A 23,983-nucleotide genomic window follows, 5' to 3' on the forward strand; every position below is an offset into this window, starting at 1 on the left:
GACCAGCCTGACCAACATGGTGAAACCCTGTCTCTACTAAAATATAAAAAGTAGCTGGGCATGGTGGCAAGCGCCTGTAATCTCAGCTACTCGGGAGGCTGAGGCAGAATTTTGAGAACCCAGGAGGTGGAGGTTGCAATGAGCCAAGATCGTGCCATTGCACTCCAGCTTGGGCAACAAGAGCAAAACTCCGTCTCAAAAAGAAAAAAAACAAAAACCAAAAAGGCTGGGCGCAGTGGCTCACGTCTGTAATTCCAGCACTTTACGAGGCCAAGACATTTGGATCACCTGAAGTCAGGAGTTCGAGACCAGCCTGGCCAACATGGTGAAACTCCATCTCTACTAGAAATACAAAAAATCAGCTGGACATGGTGGCACGCACCTGTAATCCCAGCTACTTGGAGGCTGAGGCAGGAGAATCACTTGAACCTGAGAAGCAGAAGTTGCAGTGAGCCGAGATCATGCCATTGCACTCCAGTCTGGGTGACAAGAGCAAGACTCTGTCTCAAAAGAAGAAAACCAAGAAAATAAATTTTGTTTTGCAGAGACAGGGTCTAGCTTTGTTGCCCAGGCTGGTCTCGCACTCCCAGCCTCCAGCAATCCTCCTGCTTTGGCCTTCAAAACTGCGGAGGATTAACACATTGTGTGCCACTGTCATGCTATTCCTGTATCATCATCTCTAAAAGGGTGATTAAAATAGGGCTTTTGCCAGGCAGGGTGGCTCACGCCTGTAATCTCAGCACTTTGGGAGGCTGAGATGGGAGGATCAGTTGAGGTCAGGAGCTTGAGACCAGTTTGGCCAATATGGTGAAACCCTGTTTCTACTAAAAATACAAAAATTATCGAGGTATGATGGTGCATGCTTGTAATCCCACCTGCTGGGGAGGCTGAGGCATGAGAATCACTTGAATCTGGGAGGCAGAGGTTGCAGTGAACCAAGATCACTGCACTACAACCTGGATGAGAGTGAGTGACACACATCTATAATTCCAGCACTTTGGGGAGGCCCAGGCCAAGGGATCACTTGAGGCCAGGAGTATGAAACCAGCTTAGGCAATATAGCTAGAGCTCCTCTCTACAAAATATTTTTTAAATATAAAAAAAAAATTAAAAGGGCTTTTGGTGAGGATAACTGAGTGCTTTTTACATAGTGACTGCTGATTAAACGTTAGGTATTGTTATTTATTTATTTATTTATTTATTGAGATGGAGTCTCATTCTGTCACCCAGGCTGGAGAGAAGTGGCGCAATCTTGGCTCGCTGCAACCTCCGCTTCCCAGGTTCAAGCGATTCTCCTACCTTAGCCTTCCTAATAGCTCAGATTACAGGCGCAAGCCACCATGCCCGTATTTTTTTTTTTTTTTTTTTTTTGTATTTTAGTAGAGACGGGGTTTTACCATGTTGCCCAGGCTGGTCTCGAACTCCTGAGGTCTGGCAGTCCACCCGCCTCGGCCTCCCAAAGTGCTAAGATTACAGGCGTGAGCCACCGCGCCCGGCCAGTATTGTTATTTATTTTGTGTGTGATTGTTCATCTCTTCCATTAAATGAAAGATACATAAGAGGAAACAAGCTTACTTAGTCACTCCTGAAATTCAGCACCTAGAACAGAGCCTGGCCCACTAGGATAGTTGCTATAGCAACTCAGTAAACATTTTTGAATGAATGAATGAGGCAGGCATGATGAGGAAATGGAGCTTTAGGATCACGAAACCAGAAAGTGGCGGAGTCAGGATTCAAACCCAGGTCAATCTGGTTTCAAAGCTTCCACTGTCCGCCTCTGTGTCCAAAGGGAATTCGTTTTCGGCTCTAGACTTCACTTCTCCTGCCTATACTCTAGGTGTTGACCCTCGGTGGAGACTTGCGGAAGACGGTCCAATATTCTTGAAATCCATTGTCGGGTTTTCTACCCTCCCCTTTCCCCCCAACAACTTCCGAGCCGTCTCTGCCTGACACGCAGGCTAGTCCAAGCCTCAAAACTGGGCCTGTGCCAAAGCCCGGACTGGATAATGCGGTTGTGGGAGACCAGGGCTCTAAGGGCGGAGCTAAGGGCCTGGGGCCGCACACAGAGTGGTGGGGAAGGTTAGGGAGGGACTAACAGATCGTGGTGGGGAGGGATTTAAATTCCGAGGGCGGGCTAATCCTATAAGAAGATCCTGTCGAGAGTTCTGGGGAAGTACTACACTATAAACCCTTGGGCGTTCAGGGGGCGGTGCTAATGATTCTGTGGACAGGAATAAAACTTTTAGCTCCCGCAAGATTCTGGGGGTGGGGCTAAGAGCCTGGGGGTGGGGCTAAGAGCCTGGGGGTGGGCCTAGATGTAATAAACAAGAACTCCCTGGGCGGGTTTGGGGCTGTAAGGTCGGGCTCTGGTCTTAAGGAGGAGGCTTTTGGAAAATCCAATGAAAGACTGAAGAGGTTCTGGGGATAGATAGCGGGGTGTCTTCCTCCATCCCATCCTCCTCCCGAAGCTCGGGGCTGCGCTTCAGGTTGAAAGCAGGAAAGACCCTGCCCCTTCCAATCCCTCTGCATCCCTATTGGTGGAGGGCCCTGCGCGACAGACTCTCATTGGTTCTGAACAGGCGAGGAGGGGGGGTCTAGAGAGAATACACTCAGGTTGTGGGCGGGACCAGACGGTACCTAAGGGGATCTGGGCGCAGCCAATCCTGGCCCGAGGATTGTGTTGAGGGGCTTGGTAGGGGGTGTCCCGACCCCCCTTTCTGGGCATCCTGGGGGATGACCCCAGCGCCAGGCTCGGCGCCGGCCGCCTGATGCCAGGCTAGCTGAGCTGGGGATGCTGGAACGAAGGGCGTTGCTATAGCAACGGGAGGCAGGGCCTGGAGGGGGGACCGGGCCCGGGCTGGGGCCGGGGGGTCCGACGGTGGCTGTGGTGGGGCGATGGCGGAGCGCGGCCCGGCCTTCTGCGGCCTGTACGACACGTCCTCGCTGCTGCAATACTGCAACGGTGAGACCCCTCCTCTGTTCCGACCTTGGCCCCGCCCAAGGCTGGACCCATCTCTTCTTGCCCCAACCTCCTCCTTCCAAGTCCCCATCCCCCTCCCTTGCTGAAGCTCCCCCTTTTCTCTCCCTCAGCAGGACCCTGACCCAAGAGCAAGCTCCCTGGTCCCCCAAACCCATATCCCAGTCCCCCATCCACTTGGATCCTGCTCCGGGAGCAAGAGGAGAGGAGAGAAGGGGGCAGAACCCGAGGGAACCTGGGGTTGGAAGGGGGAACGGCCTGGGGGTCGATTGAGCCTGGAACTCTGCCCTGTCTCTCTCCCCTCAAGCTTCTAAAACCCTCCCCTGTCTCCATAGCAAGGGGACAGACAGAGGGGGTGGGGGTGGATTTGGTGTTGAGTCGAGGGCAAGGTGTAGGACCGGATAGGGACGGCCAGAGGACTTTGCCTCCATGATACCCCCCAAATCCTCTGGCCCTGGCCCTCCCACGCATTAGGACCATCCCTTCTCCCTAGACAAATGGGTGTGATACCAGAAGGGCCACTGTGGGTGTCAGGCTCAGGTGAGGGGAGATGGGAGAAGAGGGGAGATGGGAGGGAAAAGTGGGAAGTGAGGCCTGGTCTCTGGGAAAAAGGGCTGAGGGGGGTGGGGGATGGTCAGGAGGGAGCAGAGGGCTTGAGTCACAGGGGTGGAGATGGTGGAGGTGTTGGGGTTGGCAGGATGGGCTGGCCGAGGCTCTAACAGTGCAACTGGCCACTCCGGGTGGGGCAGAAGGGTCAAGATGAAAGCACCTCTATATAACTCAGTTTGGAGGTTCAGTCCTCTGGGCGCATAGCCTAGTGCCAGGGACCACTGGAATTGGCAGAGGACCCAGAAGGGTCATTTTGTCCTCCTCTGTCCCTCTAGGAGCCAGGATGACAGGGGGCCCATGCCTGGGTGGAGTACGGGTTCTTCCATGTAACAAGTAACGTCACCTCTCTGGGCTTCAGCACCCTTCCTCCTCCACTACTCCTAAAATGGATGATGCTACTACAACTACTAGGGTTGCCAAAAGCATTAGGTATCATAAAAATAGTTAATCCTATTCTGGATTTATTGAGCATAAACATGAGCCAGGAACGTGCTAAGTGTTTTGCGTGAGCAGTGCATGGCACATGTAAGCTCACAGTAACAGATGCCATTTTTCTGGTCGTATTTATTAACGGCAAGTAGGATGAGGCTGGGCCCAAGAAGTTGATGGGGTCCCCCGTCCCCGCCTACTGGCTGAGTGATCTCTGCCGTGTCTCTGCACACTCCCACTAGCCTCCTTCCTTAGTTTCCCGTTTGCAAAACGTGATGCCAACAAGACTCCTAGAGGTTCCCCCTGTTAAGAGTTCTGAGTCCTGACGGTTCTAAGTCCCTCTGACCTCAGGAGGCCCCCACCTCCCTCTGCAGGTCCAAGCACTGGACCTGGGAGGCGCTGAGTGGGGGGCAGGGCGGGCAAGCCTCGGCAGGCGATTGGGCCACGGGGGGAGAGAGGGAGGAGCGGCGGCTGCACTGCAGAGCCCAGAGGGCCGGCTGGGCGGCCTATGGACGCGGGATGGCAGGTGCGAGCTCCACGCCCTGTCCCTGTCTAACCTACCACCTTTACTTCCACCGGGCTGGGAACCAGGGCCTCCTTGGTTGTGGTCAGCAATGAGTCTAGGTATGAGTGTTCTGGGTGTGGGGGAGGAGGGAGAGGAGCCACTTGGGTCTCCGCCCCTCCCACTGGGAAAAGGAGCGGGGTTAGGGGGGCACACGGAGAGTCATTTTGGCTGCATCCATCGGCTACAGAGCCAAAGCTGGGGCGCGGGGTGCAGAAGCAAAATAAAGAAGGGGAACAGAAAAGAGGAATTCCTGCTGGGGAAGAGTTTGGGTGTCATCCCGTCTGCATCTCCCTCGGGTCTTCTGGGTCTGCGACGCGCTGCTTGCAACTCCCAAGTCCGCCGCCAGGGGCCGCCGAAGCTCTGTCCTTGCAGCTGGCTCTAGGGTCGAACCCCAGGGTGAGGAGAGGAGGGGAAGTGGGGAGGCTCGGCTTGACCTTTTGGCTTGGAAAGTCTTAGAAACAGTGAAGGGACGTTGGTATTCATAACAGAATCTTCGTCTGAGGATGTTGGGGATCAGTTCTAGAACTTTAGTGTCATTAGGAGTAGGCTGGTGTCATTTTGCGAATGCTCATATCACTCATAGATACTTAAGACGTCTTAGTCATAGAATCTTAAAGCTAGAACGAGAGTCTCCAGGGGTCAAAGAATCTTAGAAAATAAGAGGGAAGGGACTCCCCCAAGGTCACAGTGCCAGCGCGCTGCGGCAGAGAGGAGTGGGGGACGGCTTGGAGAGCGGTGGGGATTTCCATCCTCCTTCAGAGTCCTCTTCCGTGGCCCATCTCCAAGTGTCCCGGCCCCAGGTGGCGAGACAGGAAAGGGGCGTGGCTGGTCCCCCGCTTAGACCCAGGAAGCGGGGAGGGACCCCTTGGGCACTGGGGCTCCTGGGTGGCTCTGCAGCCGGCATTCCCCCGCCTTCCAGATGACAATTTGTCGGGCACGAGCGGTATGGAAGTGGACGACCGCGTGTCGGCGCTGGAGCAGCGGCTGCAGTTACAGGAAGACGAGCTGGCGGTCCTAAAGGCGGCGCTGGCGGATGCTCTGCGTCGCCTGCGGGCGTGCGAAGAACAGGGAGCCGCGCTCCGCGCGCGGGGCACCCCCAAGGGCCGGGCGCCTCCGCGCTTAGGCACCACTGCCTCGGGTATCCCCGTTAGACTGGAGGGGTGGGATGGGGAGGACCGGGGCATGGACCTCATAGTCACCCTCTTCTGTCCCCTAACCCCATCCCTCCAGTGTGTCAGCTTTTGAAAGGCCTTCCCACCAGGACGCCCCTTAATGGCTCGGGACCCCCGCGGCGCGTGGGCGGCTATGCCACGTCCCCGTCCTCTCCCAAGAAGGAGGCGACCTCCGGGCGCAGGTAAGGCACAAGGCCGGGATCCCTTGCCTCTTCCAAGACCTCGTGGGAGACAGAGGCGGTTCATTTACCGGAGCTCCAGCAGCCGAAGGTGCAGGGAGGATCTCGCCCGCCCACGGCACTCGCCTGCTGGCCTCGAAGACTCTGCCCCCAACTGTGTGCTCTCTTTCCGCAGTGGCCGCCGCTACTTGTCACCAGAGCGCCTGGCCTCAGTGCGCCGCGAGGACCCCCGCAGTCGCACCACATCCTCCAGCAGCAACTGTAGCGCCAAAAAGGAAGGGTAAGGACGTCAAGCCGCAGAGGGTAGGGCCAGGACGCCAGCTAGGGAGGAAATGGTTGAGAAATGACTAGGGCCAGCTAGTTCAAATGCAGGGACCAAGCTTGAGGTGGCACGGTCACTGTGGAAGGTCTGGGAGGGCGGAGTCAATATTGAGGGGCGTGGCCAGAGTTTTTAGGAGCTGGACGGTGTGGACGGTCAGGTGGTCTACTGGGTGAGCTAGGGAGGAAGTCAGGGAGTACCCACACCTCCCGGGGGAGCTTGGCTTATGGGCGTGGTTATTAAGGTAAAGGAGTCTCCCCGTTGAGTTTCAGGGATGACGTCAAGGCAGCAGAGTTTCCGCAGGGAAGGAGGGAGTCTGAGGAATTTAAGGGTGCTGCCAGAGTGTTCGCTTGGGCGAAGTCAAAACCTGGGGTAGAGGGTAACAGAGGCCGAGACCAGGTGGGGGCATGCCAGATTCCAGAAGCCTTGACATCAAAATTAGGGGGCAATGCCTGGTGGAAATAGGCTTGGTTTAAAGGTTTAAAGGGGCGTGGTCAAGTGCCAAAAGGTGGAGCCAACTTGGAGGCCTGGAAGGTACTCAACTAAGGAATATGTGAAAATGGACATCATCTTGGCCGGGCGTGGTGGCTCACGAGTGTAATGTCAACACTTTGGGAGGCCGAGGCGGGCAGATCACGAGGTCAGGAGTTTGAGGCCAGCCTTGCCAATATGATGTAACCCCGTCTCTACTAAAAATACAAAAATTTACCCAGGCGTGGTAGCCAGCACCTGTAGTCCCAGCCACTCAGGAGGCTGAGGCAGGAGAATTGCTTGAACCTGGGAGGCGGAGGTTGCTCGGCAGGAGAATTGCTTGAACCTGGGAGGTGTAGGTTGCAGTGAGCCAAGATCGCACCACTGCACTCCAGCCTGGGCAACAGAGGGATACTCTTGTCTAAAAAGAAAGAAAGAAAGAAAGAAAGGAATAAAAAGAAAATGGACATGATCAGAATGCCGGGTGGGCCAGAGGAGGAGAGTTGAGGGGAGGCAGCAGTCAATTATCAAGAGATGGAGTCCACTCAGGGACTGGGTTTAGAAGGGAGGAGGTAGTTGAGATCAGAATGACAGGTGTGGTCAACTCCAGAGGGGCAGTCAAACTGAAGATCTGGACCGAGTCAAAACATAAGGCTGTAATTCTAGCAGTTTGAGAGGCGGAGGTGGGAGCATCGCTTGAGCTCAGGAGTTCAAGACCAGCCTGGGCAACATAGCGAGACATCGACTTTACTAAAAATGAAAATAAACTAGCTGGGCGTGCTGGCACGTGCTTGTAGTCCCAGCTACTTGGGAGGCTGTGGCAGGAGGATCACTCCAGCCTAGGAAATTCGAGGCTTCAATGAGCCATGATCGCGCCATTACACTCCAGCCTGGTCGACAGAGCAAAACCCTGTATCAAAACAAAACAAAACGAAAAACACTCTTAAGGCTGGAGTTATGATGCAGTGGGCGTGGTCAGGGCTAGGAGGCCATGCAAGGGCAAGACCAAGGTCAAAAGCTGCACATTTCAACCCTGCTCAAACAATAGCAAACAAATACAGCGTTATGTATATTCCAGGCACTTTCCAATAATTAACCAATTTCATCCTCGCAACCACCCCCGGGAGGCGTGTGTACTCTTATTTTTATTTTTGTTTGTTTATTTATTTATTTTGAGACGGAGTCTTGCTCTTGTCACCCAGGCTGGAGTGCAATGTCACAATCTCAGCTCACTGCAACCTCCGCCTCCCGGGTTCGAATGATTCTCCTGCCTCAGCCTCCCAAGTAGCTGAGATTACAGGCGCCAGCCACCAAGCCTGGCTAATTTTTATATTTTTAGTAGAGACGGGGGTTTCACCACGTTGGCCAGGCTGGTCTCGAACTCCTGACCTCAGGTGATCCACCCGCCTCGGCCTCCCAAAGTGCTGGGATTACAGGTGTGAGCCACCGCGACCGGCCGGATACTCTTATTTATCCCCGTTTTTAAAATGAGGAAACCGAGGCAGAGGTTGGACGACCTGTGTACACTGCTAGGAATTGGCAGAAGTGGGGTTTGAACTGAAGCAGGCGCGCTCCCGAGTCCATGTTCTCAACCACTCTCCCCCACCCACCCTGAAAGAGCCTGGGATCGGGACTCCACAGCCCGGGATGTGTGACCCGGTGGGACCCTCCGGCTCCAGGGGCGGCCGCGGAGGGCGGGGCAGGGCGCGGCGGCTCGGGCGCCTCCCAGGGCCGGAAGCGGCAGAGCCGGTCCCGGCTCCACCCCCGGCCCAGAAGCTCCGGCAGCCGCCGCCATGAGTAGCTTTGGAGCTGGGTGAGACCTTTCGCAGACCCCCCTCCCATGTCCTCTCCGCGCTCCTGGGCCTTAGATCCCAGGTCTCCCCGGTCCCCTGGGGTCCAGGCCGGCGTGGGGACACGCCCCTTCCTTTCAACTCTCCCCGCTTCTCCCGCTGCTTGACGTTTAAACGGGGTGCTGGGGAACTGCGGGTGGGGGGACTTTGGGAGCACCGTGCTGAATAGGAGGGAAGGGTCCTTGGTGACTCCCTTCTTCCAGGATCGCGTCCCTGCCACTTCGTGCTGTGTGATCTTTGGCGATCACTGCCTCTCTGGGCCTGTGTCTTAGGCTCTGCAAGATCAACCGAGCAAAGCACACGGCCTGCAGAGAGGCAGCGCTCTGCCCCTTACTCGGCCCGGGTTTTCATCGGAGACCTCCGGGGAGCAGTGGGGTGGAGGAATGGTTTCTCCCCTTTTCTGACCTAAGACCTTTATTTTTTTTTCTTTCTCCTTTCCTGACAGCAAAACCAAAGAAGTTATCTTCAGCGTGGGTGAGTAGGGAGATGGGGAAGGGCTTGGTGGAAGCTTGCTGGGATGACAGGCCAGAGCCAGAGGTCAGGAGACCTGGCTATTGGGCCTTTGCCTTTCTGGCCTCAGTTTCCCTACCTTTAAAAAAAAAAAAAGCCAGAAGAGGAGAGGGAATAGGGATGGGGCTGGTGTCAGTGCCTGACCCCTGGGGGTGTCCTGGCAGAGGATGGCTCCGTGAAAATGTTCCTGAGGGGCCGCCCTGTGCCCATGCTGATCCCAGACGAGCTGGCACCCACCTACAGCCTGGACACGCGCTCGGAGCTGCCTTCCTGCCGGCTCAAGCTGGACTGGGTGTATCCTTTTGCTGGAATCCCCTTTGTGCTCCCATCCCCTCAGGAGGAAATAGAAAGGTAGTTAAGGCAGCTCAGGTCTGTAATCCCAGCACTTTGGGAGGCTGAGATGGGAGGATGGCTTGAGGCCGGTTCGAGACCTGCCTGGGCAACACAGTGAGACCTTGTCTCTACAAAAAAATTTTTAAAAAATTAGCTGGTCATGGTGGCATGTACCTGCGGTCCAAGCTACTCAGTATGCTGAGGCAGGAGGATTGCTTGAGCCCAGGAGGTCAAGGCTGCAGCAAGCCGTGATTGAGCCACTACACTCCAGCCTGGGTGCCAGGGCGACAGAGCAAGACCAGGTCTCAAAACAACAGCAACAACAACACACACACAACAACACACACACACACACACACACAGGAGACAGGTTGGGTGCAGTGGCTAACACCTGTAATCCCAGCACTTTGGGAGGCCAAGGTGGGCAGATCACCTGAGGTCAAGAGTTCGAGACCAGCCTGGCCAACATGGTAAAACCTTGTCTCTACTAAAAACACAAAAATTAGTTGGGTATGGTGACGTGTGCCTGTGATCTCAGGTACTTGGGAGGCTGAGGGAGGAGAATCACTTCAACCTGGGAAGTGGAGGTTGCAGTGAGTCAAGATTGTGCCACTGCACTCCAGCCTGGGCAACAGAGAGAGACTCCATCTCAAAACAAACAACAGGCCGGGCGAGGTGGCTCACGCCTGTAATCCCAGCATTTTGGGAGGCTGAGGCAGGCAAATTATGAGGTCAGGAGTTCAAGACCAGCCTGGCCAACATGATGAAACCCTGTCTCTACTAAAAATACAAAAATTAGCTGGTGGCTTGTGCCTGTAATCCCAGCTACTTGGGAGGCTGAGGCAGGAGAATTGCTTGAACTGGGACCCGGGAGGCAGAGGTTGCAGTGAGTTGAAATTGCGCCACTGCACTCCAGCCTGGGCTACAGAGCGAGACTCCATCTCAAAATAAAAAAAAAAAAACACACAGACAACAAAAGGAGGAGAGAGATGCTCTCCTGGGGTGGGACTTCAGCAGAAGGGGGAATGATCCGAGGGTGGGATTTCCCAAGCTGCTGTAGCTGAGAGGTCAGGAAGACCGTGCATGGTTCAGGAGAGAGCAGAGGAAATGAGATGAGCTGAAATGACCTTTAATGATTCATTCATGTGAATGTTTACTGAGTGCCTCCCTGTGACAGTCTCCTGTGTGTGAGCTGTGTTCCTGGAGCTCACTTTCTGAAGGAGGGGAGAGAGATGAGAGCCCAGGAGCCAGGGATTCAATCAACAAGGTGACTTCAGTTAGGAAGAAATGCTGGAGAGACTGAAACCTAAGGTCAGATGAGGGAAGTCACTGGGTTTCCCTGAGGAGGGGACGTTTGATCTGAGAATTGTGCGATTAGGAGGCAGAACTACAAGGAGACCGTTCCAGACAGAAGTCACAGCTGTGGGGCCCGAGTGGGATTGGTGCATTTGAGAAACAATGAGTTAGGAATGGTATTTTGTTTTTTTTTTTAATAACTAGTGGCCACCAAGAGCTCTCTGAGGCCTGCAGTTTGAAAATTATTACACCCCCTTTCCAGCTAAGGAAACTGAGGCTATACATAGGAGACAAGAATCCTTATCCTGGGACCCAAACATTTTCCTAAAAGCCTATTGAGCTTGCAGTCCACACCCTGGATCCCAGCCCCTGTCTGTTCTCTGGGCCCTGGCTTTCTCTTTGGAGGAGTCAGGGTGGTTGGTGAAATGGCCTGGCCTTCTGGGAGCCCACAGCCTTCTCGAGGCAGCTGGAAGTGTCCCCTGGAATCTGTCCCAAATATCCTGCCAGTAGGGCTTGATAAGCAAATGATGACAGGTGGCTGAGACGGCAGAAGTTAGTGTGGACCTCAGATTGCTCCTCTCTGCAGTGACTGCAGGGCAGAGCAGCTTCCATGGGCCCGGGATATATGTATATTGACAATCATTCAGATCTTTTCTTGTTTGTTTGTTTGAGATGGAGTCTCGCTCTGTCACCAAGCTGGAGTGCAGTGGTGTGATCTCGGCTCACTGCAACCTCTGACTCCTGGGTTCAAATGACTCTCCTGCCTCAGCCTCCCGAGTAGCTGAGATTACAGGTGCATGCTACCACGCCCAGCTAATTTTTGTATTTTAGTAGAGACGGGGTTTTACCATGTTGGCCTGGATAGTTTTGATCTCCTGACCTCGTGACCCACCTGCCTTCGCCTCCCAAAGTGCGGGGATTACAGATAGTGCCTGGCCTCTTTTTTTTTTTTTTTTTTTTTTTTTTGAGACACCCAGGCTGGAGTGCAGTGGTACAATCTTGGCTCACTGCAACCTCCACCTCCTGCGTTCAAGCCATTCTCCTGCCTCAGCCACTAGAGTAGCTGAGATTACAGGCATGTGCCACCATGCCCCGCTAATTTTGTGTGTGTGTGTGTGTGTGTGTGTGTGTTTTTAGCAGAGATTGGCCAGGCTGGTCTTGAACTCCTGACCTCAAGTGATCCATCTGCCTTGGCCTCCCAAAGTGCTGAGATTACAGGTATGAGCCACTGTGCTCAGCTCATTCAGATACTTTCTGAACATCTGGGACAGAGGGCTGGGGACCCAGTGCTGACCATGACAATATCTGCCTGCCCTCCTGATGCATACAGTCTAGCATGGGAACAGGCTTGTTGAGAGTGACAACCCATAGTGTGCAAGGCTGGGGTGGGGAATCCACAGGGATGGGGCTGACCCAGCCTGGGGTCATGGAGGGCTTCCTGGAGGAGGAGATATAGAAATGAAAAAAACAGCCCAGTCCCAGCCATCATGGAATTCAGTCTTATTGGGGTATATGAGTAGTTAACAACCAACCAGGTAGCTATTAGCCTGGGCAACAAAGCAAGATCCCGTCTCTACAAAAAATTTTTTAAAAATTATCCAGGCAGCCTGGGCACAGTGGTTCATGCCTGTAATCCCAGCACTTTGGGAGGCCAAGGCAAGTGGATCGCTGTAGCCCAGGAGTTTGAGACCAGCCTGGGCAACATGATGAGACTGCACCTCTACCAAAGAATACAAAAAATTAGCTGGGCATGGTGGTGCATGCCTGTAGTTCCAGCTTTGGGAAGCGGAGGCAGGAGGATCACTTGAGCCCAGGAGATTGAGGCTGCAGTGAGCTATGAGTGAAACACTGCACCCTGGCTTGGGCAGCTGTTCCCCACCACCACTATCTTCTTTTTTTCCTTTTATTTATTTATTTATTAGAGGCAGGGTCTCGTTCTGTCACCCAGGCTGGAGTGCAGTGATGCGATCACAGCTCACTGCAACTTCCACCTCCCAAAGACTCAAGCGATCCTTCCACCTCAACTGGAAAAGCGTGCACCAACATGCCCGGCTACATTTTTTTTTGAGTTGGAGTCTCTCTCTGTTGCTGTGGGGTTTCGCTATGTTGCCCAGGCTGGTCTCAAACTCTTGGCTATAAGTGATCCATGCACCTTGGCCTCCTAAAGTGCTGGGATTACAGGTGTGAGCCATTGTGCCCGGCCTCTTCTGTCATTTATAAGGACACTTGTCATCGGATTTAGGGGCCACTATAATAATCCAGGATGATCTCATCTTGAGATCTATAATTATATCTGTAAAGACCCATTTTCTAAGGTCGCATTTGCAAATTGTGGGGATTAAGGAACAGACGTAGGCCGGGCGTGGTGGCTCACACCTGTAATCCCAGCATTTTGGGAGGTCGAGGCAGGCGGATCACCTGAGGTCAGGAGCGGGAGACCAGCCTGACCAATGTGGAGAAACCCCATCTCTACTAAAAATACAAAATTAGCCGGGTGTGGTGGTGCATGCCTGTAATCCCTGCTACTCGAGAGGCTGAGGCAGGAGAATTGCTTGAACCCGGGAGGCAGAGGTTGCAGTGAGCTGAGATCGCACCATTGCTCTCCAGCCTGGGCAATAAGAGCGAAACTCCATCTCAAAAAAAAAGAGAAACAGACATATTGGGTTTTTTTGGAGTGGGAGGGGACCATCAGCCCACTACAGGGGAGAGAGTGGAAACAGAAAAGCTTCATTCCAATGACATTGTTGAGCCTGGTCCTCAGCCAGTGTGTGTGATGCAACACATTTCTTGGCGTGTAACCTTAGCACTTTGAGAGGCTGAGGCAGGAGGATCACTTGAAGTCAAGAGTTTGAGACCAGCCTAGCCAACATGGTGAAACCCCGTCTCTATTAAAAATACAAAAATCAGCCTGGCATGGTGGTGTGTGCCTATAGTCCCAGCTACTCGGGAGGCTGAGACAGGAAAATTGCTTGAACCCGGGAGGTGGAGGTTGCAGTGAGCCGGGATCACGCCACTGCACTCCAGCCTGGGTAACAGACTCCATCTCAAAAACAAACCCACATTCCTTAACCGGCCCCTGGGTGGCTCCAGCTATGGCTACCGTGGCCGAGACTGCCGGGCCAACCTTTATTTGCTGCCCACCGGGGAGATAGTGTACTTTGTGGCCTCCGTGGCCGTGCTATACAGCGTGGAGGAGCAGAGGCAGCGACACTACCTGGGACACAACGATGACATCAAGTGGTGAGGCGTGGGAGGGAGGGGACGGGAGGGAGTCGTTGGGGGGAAGCGGGGAGCTCCAGCCCTTCCCCCACTAGGCCTCTTTCCACATCGTTGTGCCCTGGGGTTTGGGGGCGGGGCCAAGCCTTTGCTCCCTCTCCAAAGCCACCAGCTGCCCTCGGGCTGAATTCAGTGGGAAAAAGTGAATTGAGTATCAGTGCTTCAATATTTCAGATGTTTTAGTTGGGTGTGGTGGTGAGCCCCTATGGTCCCAGCTACTCAGGACGCTGAGGCAAGAGGATGACTTGAACCCAGGAGGTCGAGGCTGCAGTGAGCTGTGATTGAGCCACTGCACTCCAGGCTGGGTAAAAGAGCAAGCCCTGTCTCAAAAAAAAAATTCAGATGGTGAATTCACTCAATACCTAGATCTTTCTCCTTTGAAAATCTGGGCAGCGAGGTGGCTCACACCTGTAAAACCAGCACTTTGGGAGGCCAAGGCGGAAGGATCACTGAAGCCCAGGAGTTGGAGGCTGTAGTGATCTATGATTGTGTCATGGCACTGTAGCCTGGGGGACAAGAGAGACCCCATCTGTGGTTTTTTGTTGTGTTTTGTTTCGGTTTGTTTTTTTGGGAACTGGTCTCACTCTGTCGCCCAGGCTGGAGTGCAGTGGCATGATCTCGACTTATTGCAACCTCTGCCTCCTGGGTTCAAGTGATTCTCCTGCCTCAGCCTCCCAAGTAGCTGGAACTACAGGTGCCCCCCACCACGCCTGGCTAATTTAGTATTTTTTTTCTTTTCTTTTTTTTTTTTTATACAGTGTCACTCTCAGGATAATCATTTTAGTATTTTTAGTAGAGACAGGATTTCACCATGTTGGCCAGGCTGGTCTCAGACTTCTGACCTCAGGTGATCCTCCCACCTTGGCCTCCTAAAATGCTGGAGACCCTATTTCTTAAAATGAAAAAAAAAAAAAAAAAAAAAAAAAAAAAAAAAAACAGAACAGGTACTCCAGACAATTCAAGGTGGATGGAGCAGGGTGGGGTCAGCCTGGTTAAATCTGTATGCTCTCCTGGCCACTATTTGAGGTGTAGACCTTTGTCCTGCTGGCATTTGAGTTAGAGACCCCAGGCCTGAGTCGTGCTTCTGAGCCAGCATACCCGGAGGGCATCCGATTGCTGCTCTTGATGGACTAAATATATGTTTATTGACTAAACTCAACCAGCCAATTTGTGGAATGAATGAATAACTAGGAAGTGTGACTGGCTGGCTTCAGGAGCGGTCCTGGGTCGCCGTGAGCGTCCTTTCTCCCACTGAGTCCTGGTCCCTCTGTCTCTTCTTTCTGCAGCTTGGCCATCCACCCGGATATGGTCACCATCGCCACGGGACAGGTGGCGGGCACCACTAAGGAAGGGAAGGTAACGGAAGGGAGGGGAAAGCAGAAAAGAGTGCAGGACGCAGTTGTGGGGGACAAGCCGCTGGCGCTCCCAGATAACACGGCTCTCATCCCTGCAGCCACTGCCACCCCACGTGCGCATCTGGGACTCAGTTTCCCTCTCCACTCTACACGTGCTGGGCCTGGGAGTGTTTGACAGAGCCGTGTGCTGTGTGGGGTTCTCCAAATCTGTGAGTTCTTCGCCCATCCTAACCCCTCCCCCTCGCCCCTAAAAGGAGGGCAAGTGCCGAGACCTTTTCACCCGCCCCTTGGGTTGAGGCCACGCCCACACTGTGACATCACAGAGGCAGGCCACGCCTCCAGCACAATTCCCAGCCCTCTGGGCTGCAAGAAAGACCTTGTGATCTCAGACCTGCCTGGTTATCCATTTTGAGAGGGACCTTCTATCCGGATTTTCCGATTTGCCCCAGACTCTCAGTGTTCCCTCTTCCCCCAACTCCCGAGACAGAGTTTCCCTCTTGCCCAAGCTGGAGTGCAGTGGCGCAATCTTGGCTCACTGTACCCTCCGCCTCCCGGGTTCAAGTGATTCTTCTGTCTCAGATTCCTGAGCTACTGAGACTACAGGCAGGCGCCACCACGCCCGGCTAATTTTTTTATTTTTTATTTTTATTTTTTGAGAGACGGGGTTTCACCTTGTTTGCTAGGCTGGTCTCAAACTCCTGACTTCAAGTGATCTTCCCAGCTCACCTTTCCAAAGTGCTGGGATTACAGGCATAAGCCACTATGCCCAGCCAAAATATGATTTTTTTTAAAAAAAGCCCACAATCACACACTTGGATGTTGTGCTGCTGTCAAATTGCTCTCCAAATTCCTAAAGGCTTACTCTTGCTTTCTGTACTTATCTCTGCATGTACATGCCAAAACCTGCCTGCAAATGGGCAAGGAGCAGCTGGGCCCTAGGCACTGGGTTTAAAATGCCTGAGAGGGCTGGCGTGGCTCGATGGCTCATGCCTGTACTCCCAGCACTTTGGGAGGCCGAGGTGGGTGGATCACAAGGTCAGGAGATCGAGAACATCCAGGGCAACATGGTGAAACCCGTCTCTACTAAAAATACAAAAATTAGCTGGGCGTGGTGGTGCAAGCCTGTAGTCCCAGCTACTCGGGAGTCTGAGGCAGGAAAATCGCTTGAACCTGGGAGGCGGAGGTTGCAGTGAGCCAAGATCCCACCACTGCACTCCAGCCTGGGCAATAGAGTAAGACTCAGTCTCGCCGGGTGCGGTGGCTCACGCCTGTAATCCCAGCACTTTGGGAGGCCGAGGCGGGTGGATCACGAGGTCAAGAGATCGAGACCATCCTGGTCAACATGGTGAAACCCCGTCTCTACTAAACATATAAAAAATTAGCCGAGCATGGTGGTGCGTGCCTGTAGTCCCAGCTACTCGGGAGGCTGAGGCAGGAGAATTGCCTGAACCCAGGAGGTGGAGGTTGCGGTGAGCCGAGATCGCGCCATTGCACTCCAGCCTGGGTAACAAGAGCGAAACTCCGTCTCAAAAAAAAAAAAAAAAAGACTCAGTCTCAGAAACAAACAAACAAACAAAAACCCAATATGATACCAACTTTGTTAATTGCAGAATTTCAGGTAACGTCAGACATTCTATATGTAAATACAAATGAGATGATGTCAGCAGGAATTCCTGGCTGCGGAGAAACAATAGCTGAGGGCAAATGAGATGAAGTTTCTTAGGGATGAGTCATTTCAAGACCTAGTATGAAAACCATTTCAGATGTCTTTACAACTCCTAATGGAGGGTGTGTTTTAATGTATTTCCTGTGACATGACCAGGGCATTTGAAAGTCTTTTTTTTTTTTTTTTTTTTTTGAGATGGAGGCTCACTCTGTCGCCAGGCTGGAGTGCAATGGCATGATCTCGGCTCACTGCAACCTCCTCCTCCTGGGTTCAAGCAATTCTCCTGTCTCAGCCTCCCAAGTAGCTGGGATTACAGGCGTGTGCCATCATGCCCGGCTAATTTTTGTATTTTTAGTAGAGACAGGGTTTCACCATGTTGGCCAGGAAAGTCTTTTTTTTTTTTGAGACGGAGTTTTTGCTCTTGTTACCCAGGCTGGAGTGCAATGGCGCGATCTCGACTCACCGCAACCTCCGCCTCCTGGGTTCAGGCAATTCTCCTGCCTCAGCCTCTTGAGTAGCTGAGATTACAGGCACGCGCCACCATGCCCAGCTAATTTTTTGTATTTTTAGTAGAGATGGGGTTTCACCATGTTGACCAGGATGGTCTTGATTTCTTGACCTCGTGATCCACCCGCCTCTGCCTCCCAAATGCTGGGATTACAGGCGTGAGCCACCGTGCCTGGCCCGCCAGGAAAGTCTTGATCTCTTGACCTTGTGATCCACCCACCTCGGCCTCCCAAAGTGCTGGGATTTTAGGCATGAGCCACTGTGCCCCGCCTTTTTTTATATATATTTTATTTATTTATTTATTTATTTATTTATTTAAGAGACAGGGTCTCTCTATACTGCTCAGGCTAGCCTCAAGCTCCTGGGCTCAAGCAGTCCTCCCACCTAGGCCTCCCAAAGTGCTATGATTACAGGCATGAGCCACTGTGCCTGGACTGAAAGCCTCACAACAGGCCTGTGTGGCCAATGCCCTTGTGGGCATGGGGGGAGGATGGGCCCTGACTCCCCTTGCCTCTGTCCCCCTCTTCTCTCCTCTGTAGAATGGGGGCAACCTGCTGTGTGCCGTGGACGAATCCAATGATCACATGCTTTCTGTGTGGGACTGGGCCAAGGAGACCAAGGTGGTGGATGTCAAGGTGAGGAGACTTTTCTCATCCTCTCCCCCTGGGGTTCTACTGTGAGATTTGCCCAATCTCAGTGGTTTGGAGTCTGCAACCAGACCCGTGTTTAAACCCTGGCTTTACTACTTGCTGGCTGTGTAACTTTGAGCAAGTGGCTTGCCCTCTCAGAGCCTTGGTGGCCTCATCTATAATATGGAGCTAATAGGCTGGGCAAGGTGGCTCGCACCTGTAATCCTAGCACTTTGGGAGGCCAACATGATAAGATTGCTCGCTTGAGCTCGGAAGTTTGAGATCAGCAGCCTGGGCAACATAATGAGACTTATCTCTACTAAAAAAAAATAGAATTGGCTGGGTGTGGTGTGCACCTGTAGTCCCAACTACTTGGGAGGCTGAGGTAGGAGGGTCAATTGAGCCTGGTAGGTTGAGGCTGCAGTGAGCCATGATTACACCATTGCACTCCAGCCTGGGCAACAGAGTGAGACCCCGTCTCAAAAAAAACACTGAATAGATAAAATAAATTGGGGATAATGCTAGAATCTTCCTCACAGGGACTTGGTGAGGAAGTCGGGGTATGGGTCGGGGTGGACCAGGCACAACAGATGGCTGGGTTTGAGGTGGCTGCTGACTCAGCATTCCTTCGGTGTCAATGTGCCTCTCTGGGAGGTGGCCTATCTTATGGATGAGGCATGGTGAGGGGAAGAGACGCTTGCCTAAGGTTGCATACCTGTCCTGAGCTGGGGGCAGGAAACCAGGTGTTTTTTTTTTTTTTTTGAGACAGAGTTTCGCTCTTATTACCTAGGCTGGAATGCAGTGGCATGACCTTGGCTCACTGCAACCTCCACCTCCCAGGTTCAAGCAATTCTCCTGCCTCAGCCTCCTGAGTAGCTGGGACTACAGGTGCACGCCCCCATGCCTGGCTAATTTTTGTATTTTTAGTAGAGATAGGGTTTCACCATGTTGGCCAGGCTGGTTTCGAACTCTTGACCTCAGGTGATCCACCTGCCTTGGCCTCCCAAAGTGCTGGGATTACAGGCATGAGCCACTCTGCCTGGCGGTAACCTGGTTTTTGGATTAAGGCTCAATGTTTGGGGAAAGAGAAATGGTGGAGAGGCTGGGCTCCGGAATTAGGTCTAGGTGAGCTGGGTTCCAGACACAACTCTTGCCTAGCTGTGTGGCCTTAGGCAAATGGTTTACCCTCTCTGAGCCTCACTTTTTAACCTCACAATGTGCTGTGAGGATTAAAAGAACTAATGGTTAGGTACGGCACGGTGGCTTACGCCTGTAATCCTAGCACTTTGGGAGGTTGAGGCGGGCAGATCATGAGGTCAGGAGTTCAAGACCAGCCTGGCCAACATGGTGAAACCCCATCTCTACTAAAGATACAGAAAATTAGCCAGGCATGGTGGCATACACCTGTAGTGCCAGCTACGCCAGAGGCTGAGGCAGGAGGATCACTTGAACCCGGGAGGTGGAGGTTGCAGTGAGTCGAGATCCTACCACTGCACTCCAGCCTGGGCAACAGAGCAAGATTCCATCTCGAAAAAAAAAAAGAAAAAGTTCAGGTGTGCAGTGCACAACTCAAACAGCCATACAGGGCAGCCTGTGTGGGGCGGGTATAGTGGCCTTGGGGATTTTGAGGTCCTCATTCAGAATCTTCCCCACCCCTCAAAGTGCTCCAACGAGGCTGTATTGGTAGCCACCTTCCATCCCACGGACCCCACTGTGCTTATCACCTGCGGGAAATCTCACATCTACTTCTGGACCTTGGAAGGGGGCAGCTTGAGCAAGAGGCAGGGCCTCTTTGAGGTGAGTGCCGGGGGCTTGGGGCACAGGCTGGCCCTGAGAGAGGTAGTCAGGGATGGGCAGGAGGTAGCAAGATCCCCCAGAGGGTGGGAGGGGCTTGGGATTACAGGGACGCTGAAACGTTGCCTGCCAGGGCCTCAGTTTCTTTCTCCATGCCATGGTGATGATCTACGTTAACCCTGGAGTTATCAGGGAGGCCAGGCACTGCGAGGTGGGAGGATCACTTGAGATCACGGCTGCAGCGAGCTGTGATTGAATGATCACTCCAGCCTGGGTGATAAAGCGAGACTTTGTTTCAGAGAAAAAAAAAAGTTGTTAGAATTCAAAGGGATGAAGAATATAGCAGCTCCTAGCAGATAGTAAATGCTCCATAAATAGATACTGTGGCAAGGTGGCTCACGCCTGTAATCCCAGCATATTGGGAGGCCGAGGTGGGAGGATCACCTGAGCCCAGGAGTTCAAGACCAGCCTGGGCAACATGGTGAGACCTCATATCTACAAAAAATACAAAAATTAACTGGGCATGGTGGTATGCACGCACCTGTAATCCCAGCTATCTGGGAAGCTGAGAAGGATCAGTTGAGCCCGGGAGGTTGATGCTGCAATGAGCCGTGATGGCCACTGCACTCCAGCCTGCATGACAGAGTGAGACCCTGTCTCCCCCCCACAAAAGACTGCTGGTTCTCTGATAATAATATTGCAGTTGTCGATATTATAGATAATCAGAGAACTCAGAGGCTGCCTGGCTGAGATAGCCACAAGCTGAGACAGACAAACTGAGTGGGAAGCAGAGGGCAGAAAGACCCAGGGTCTCCTCCCATAGGGTTCATTGCCTTTGGTGGAGATGGGAGTTCCACTCCAAAAGGGAAGCCCAGAGAATGCTGGGCATGGAGGGAGATGAAAACGATACTGAGAAGGTGGAGTGAGGCAGGGAAGGGGACACAGGGAGAGGCTGAAGATGAGGGAGAAGGAGCCACACGACAAATGAGGGGCCAGCTGGAGGGGAGAATTCAGGGGGACCAGGCCGAGCGTGGTAGCTCACGCCTGCAATTGCAGTACTTTGGGAGGCCGAGGCAGGCGGATCCCTTGAGATCAGGAGTTCAGACCAGCCTGACCAACATGGCAAAATCCCGTCTCTACTAAAAATACAAAATTAGGCTGGCTGCGGTGGCTCATGCCTGTGATCCCAGCACTTTGGGAGGCCGAGGCAGGCGGATCACGAGGTCAGGAGATTGAGACCATCCTGGCCAACATGGTGAAACCCCGACTCTACTAAAAAAAATACAAAATTTAGCCGGGCGTGGTGGTGGGAGCCTGTAATCCCAGCTACTGGGGAAGCTGAGGCAGGAGAATCGCTTGAACCTGGGAGGCAGAGGTTGCAGTGAGCCGAGATCGTGTCACTACACTCCAGCCTGGATGACAGGTGAGACTGTGTCTCAAAAAAAGAGTCAGGGGGAGCAGAGAGAGGGCAGGAAGTGGGCCCAGGGGTAGGAATGCAAGACAGTTGTGGTCAGAACCTCTAGGCCACCTGAGCACTGCAGGCTGGATGGAGGCAGGTGGGAGAAGAGATTACTCCACGCAGGGCCTTTTGCATAGAGGGGATTCCTTGGCACAATCCTGGGTGACAGATGACCTCTGGGAGGCCACCTGCTTCAGTGACGCTCTATCACCTTCCTTTCCTCCCCCACCTTAGAAACATGAGAAACCGAAGTATGTGCTGTGTGTGACCTTTTTGGAAGGTGGTGACGTGGTCACAGGGGACTCTGGAGGAAACCTCTATGTTTGGGGCAAAGGTCAGTGTCATCCCATCTGTTTGGTCCCCAGTCCAGTCTTCCCAAACACTCCTAGCTCTGCCTCCCTTCATGGACGCTGCTTGTGTGGAATGAATGTAAACGGATGAAATCCTTACCTGTCCGATTCCAGCACCTCCTCAAAGCTCAGCTCAAATACCCCATCTCCATGAAATCTTTACTGACTTCCCCCGGCCCTGACCTCTGGAAATCCCATGTTAGGGATCGAGTCCAGATTATAAATCAATGAGTTAGCTCAGTTGTGGTTAGCTGGTGAATGGGTGGAAGGATGGATGGGTAGAATGGATACGTGGACGGATGCTTTGTCCCAGCGTGTGGATCAGTGAATGAGTGAATGAAGGAATGAATGAAGGTGTCATTCCAGGAAACGGATGGAAGAATAAGTAAATGAATGTGTTATCCTCCTTAAAGGGAGAGTGACCGGGTAAAGGAACAAATGAGTGTTTGTCACCACTAATGGCCAGCTATGTTAGTGAATAGACTTTGTCTCAGGCAGTGGATCTATACAGCAATGAATGAATGAATGAATGTTTCAGCCAATGGATTAATGTGTTATGAAAAACAGATTGTTCTAAGAAGTTTATCAATGATTGAATGAATCAATGACTTGATTTTGGCTGGGCGCGGTGGCTCACGCTTGTAATCCCAGCACTTTGGGAGGCCAAGGCCAGCAGATCACAAGGTCAAGAGACTGAGACTATCCCAACCAACATGATGAAACCCCAACTCTACTGAAAATACAAAAATTAGCTGGGAATGGTGGTGCATGCCTGTAGTCCCAGCTACTTGGGAGGCTGAGGCAGGAGAATCGCTTGAATCCGGGAGGCTGAGGTTGCAATAAGCCGAGGTGGCACCACTGCACTCCAGCCTGGTGACAGAGTGAGACTCCATTTGAAAAAAAAAATAAGTAAATAAATGACTTCATTGTTTTAGCCAATAGTTGAAGAAATGCTTGTTCCAACCAATGGATGAGTTTATTAATAAATTAATGGGTACTACTTAGGGAGGTTGAGGCAGGAAGATTGCTTGAGCCCAGGAGTTCTAGACCAGCCTAGGCAACATAGTGAGACCCCATATCTACAAAAAATTTAAAAAATAGCAGGCTGGGGCCGGGCGCGGTGGCTCACGCCTATAATCCCAGCACTTTGGGAGGCCGAGGCGGGTGGATCACAAGGTCAAGAGATCGAGACCATCCTGGTCAAGAAGGTGAAACCCCGTCTCTACTAAAAATACAAAAATTAGCTGGGCATGGTGGTGCGCGCCTGTAGTCCCAGCTACTTGGGAGGCTGAGGCAGGAGAATTGCTTGAACCCAGGAGGCGGAGGTTGCGGTGAGCTGAGATCGCGCCATTGCACTCTAGCCTGGGTAACAAGAGTGAAACTCCGTCTCAAAAAAAAAAAAAAGAATAAATAAATAAATAAATAAATAAAAATAAAAATAACCAGGAGTAATGGCATGTGCCTGTGATCCCAGCTACTTAGGAGACTGAGGTGGGAGGATTAATTGAGCCTAGGAAGTCAAGGCTGCAGTGAGCTGTTACCACGCGCTGCACTCCAGCCTGGGCGACAGAACGAGACCCTGTCTCAGAAAAAAAGGAAAAACCAAAGGGCTGAGGAAAGAAGGAGCCAGCACACAGCTGAGCAGGGGAGAGTGAGGGCAGATGCCTCTAAGGCCCCTCCCTGCCCTTTCCACACCACCTGCCCCACAGCACGTGGGTGCGTTGGAGAGAGGCATGAACCAGGTGTCACTCTGTGACTTTGGGTAAAACCTTTTCAAACTCTCTGGGCCTCAGATAAGTGAATGAGAGACAGGGATTATCTCTAAGCTTCAGTTCTGCTGGCTTTCAGGAGCCCGACTCCTGTGGGGTTACCCCAGGGCAGGGCTATGTAGTGGGAGGGGAGTTGGTTTGGGAGTCGGGAGGGCGTAGGTTCAGGTCCCAGCGAGACAGCGTGCTCTCTATGCGGCCTTGGGAAAATCACGTCCCTTTGAGACACAGTTGACTTGTCTGTAAAATGGGTATAATATCACTACCTCCTGACAGGGCTGTTCTGAGCTTTCCTTGAGATCGGGCAGGTGAGAATAAGTTTGGTGGCAGTGTGTCTTTCCCAGACTAAACTCCCTGGGGCAGGGACTGAATCTGATTCCTTTCCACATCGCCAGGCCCACCACTGGGCCGTCCTGCAGGGCCTCAAGGTGTTGGTTGGGTGGGTGGGTGGAAAGATGCACATGTCTGGTG

At 52.8% G+C, this 23,983-nt stretch overlaps 1 protein-coding gene across 1 annotated transcript in view; it reads left to right on the forward strand.

Annotated features, from left to right (window-relative positions):
- Window positions 1-4,614: 4,614 nt before the first annotated feature.
- Window positions 4,615-23,983, forward strand: part of EML2 (EMAP like 2) — a 33,755-nt gene continuing 14,386 nt past the window's right edge. The window contains exons 1-12 of the mRNA XM_064381149.1: window positions 4,615-4,639; window positions 5,500-5,718; window positions 5,811-5,934; window positions 6,107-6,211; window positions 9,017-9,045; window positions 9,246-9,375; window positions 13,801-13,950; window positions 15,273-15,342; window positions 15,440-15,550; window positions 18,054-18,149; window positions 19,806-19,940; window positions 21,631-21,730. Coding sequence (XP_064237219.1) covers window positions 4,630-4,639; window positions 5,500-5,718; window positions 5,811-5,934; window positions 6,107-6,211; window positions 9,017-9,045; window positions 9,246-9,375; window positions 13,801-13,950; window positions 15,273-15,342; window positions 15,440-15,550; window positions 18,054-18,149; window positions 19,806-19,940; window positions 21,631-21,730 — 1,279 coding nt within the window. The 5' untranslated portion in view covers window positions 4,615-4,629. The remainder of the gene's footprint in view (window positions 4,640-5,499; window positions 5,719-5,810; window positions 5,935-6,106; window positions 6,212-9,016; window positions 9,046-9,245; window positions 9,376-13,800; window positions 13,951-15,272; window positions 15,343-15,439; window positions 15,551-18,053; window positions 18,150-19,805; window positions 19,941-21,630; window positions 21,731-23,983) is intronic.

The sequence above is a fragment of the Aotus nancymaae genome, unplaced genomic scaffold (assembly GCF_030222135.1).
Source record: "Aotus nancymaae isolate 86718 unplaced genomic scaffold, 86718_ANA_hifiasm-v0.15.2.pri h1tg000028l, whole genome shotgun sequence".
NCBI lineage: Eukaryota > Metazoa > Chordata > Mammalia > Primates > Aotidae > Aotus > Aotus nancymaae.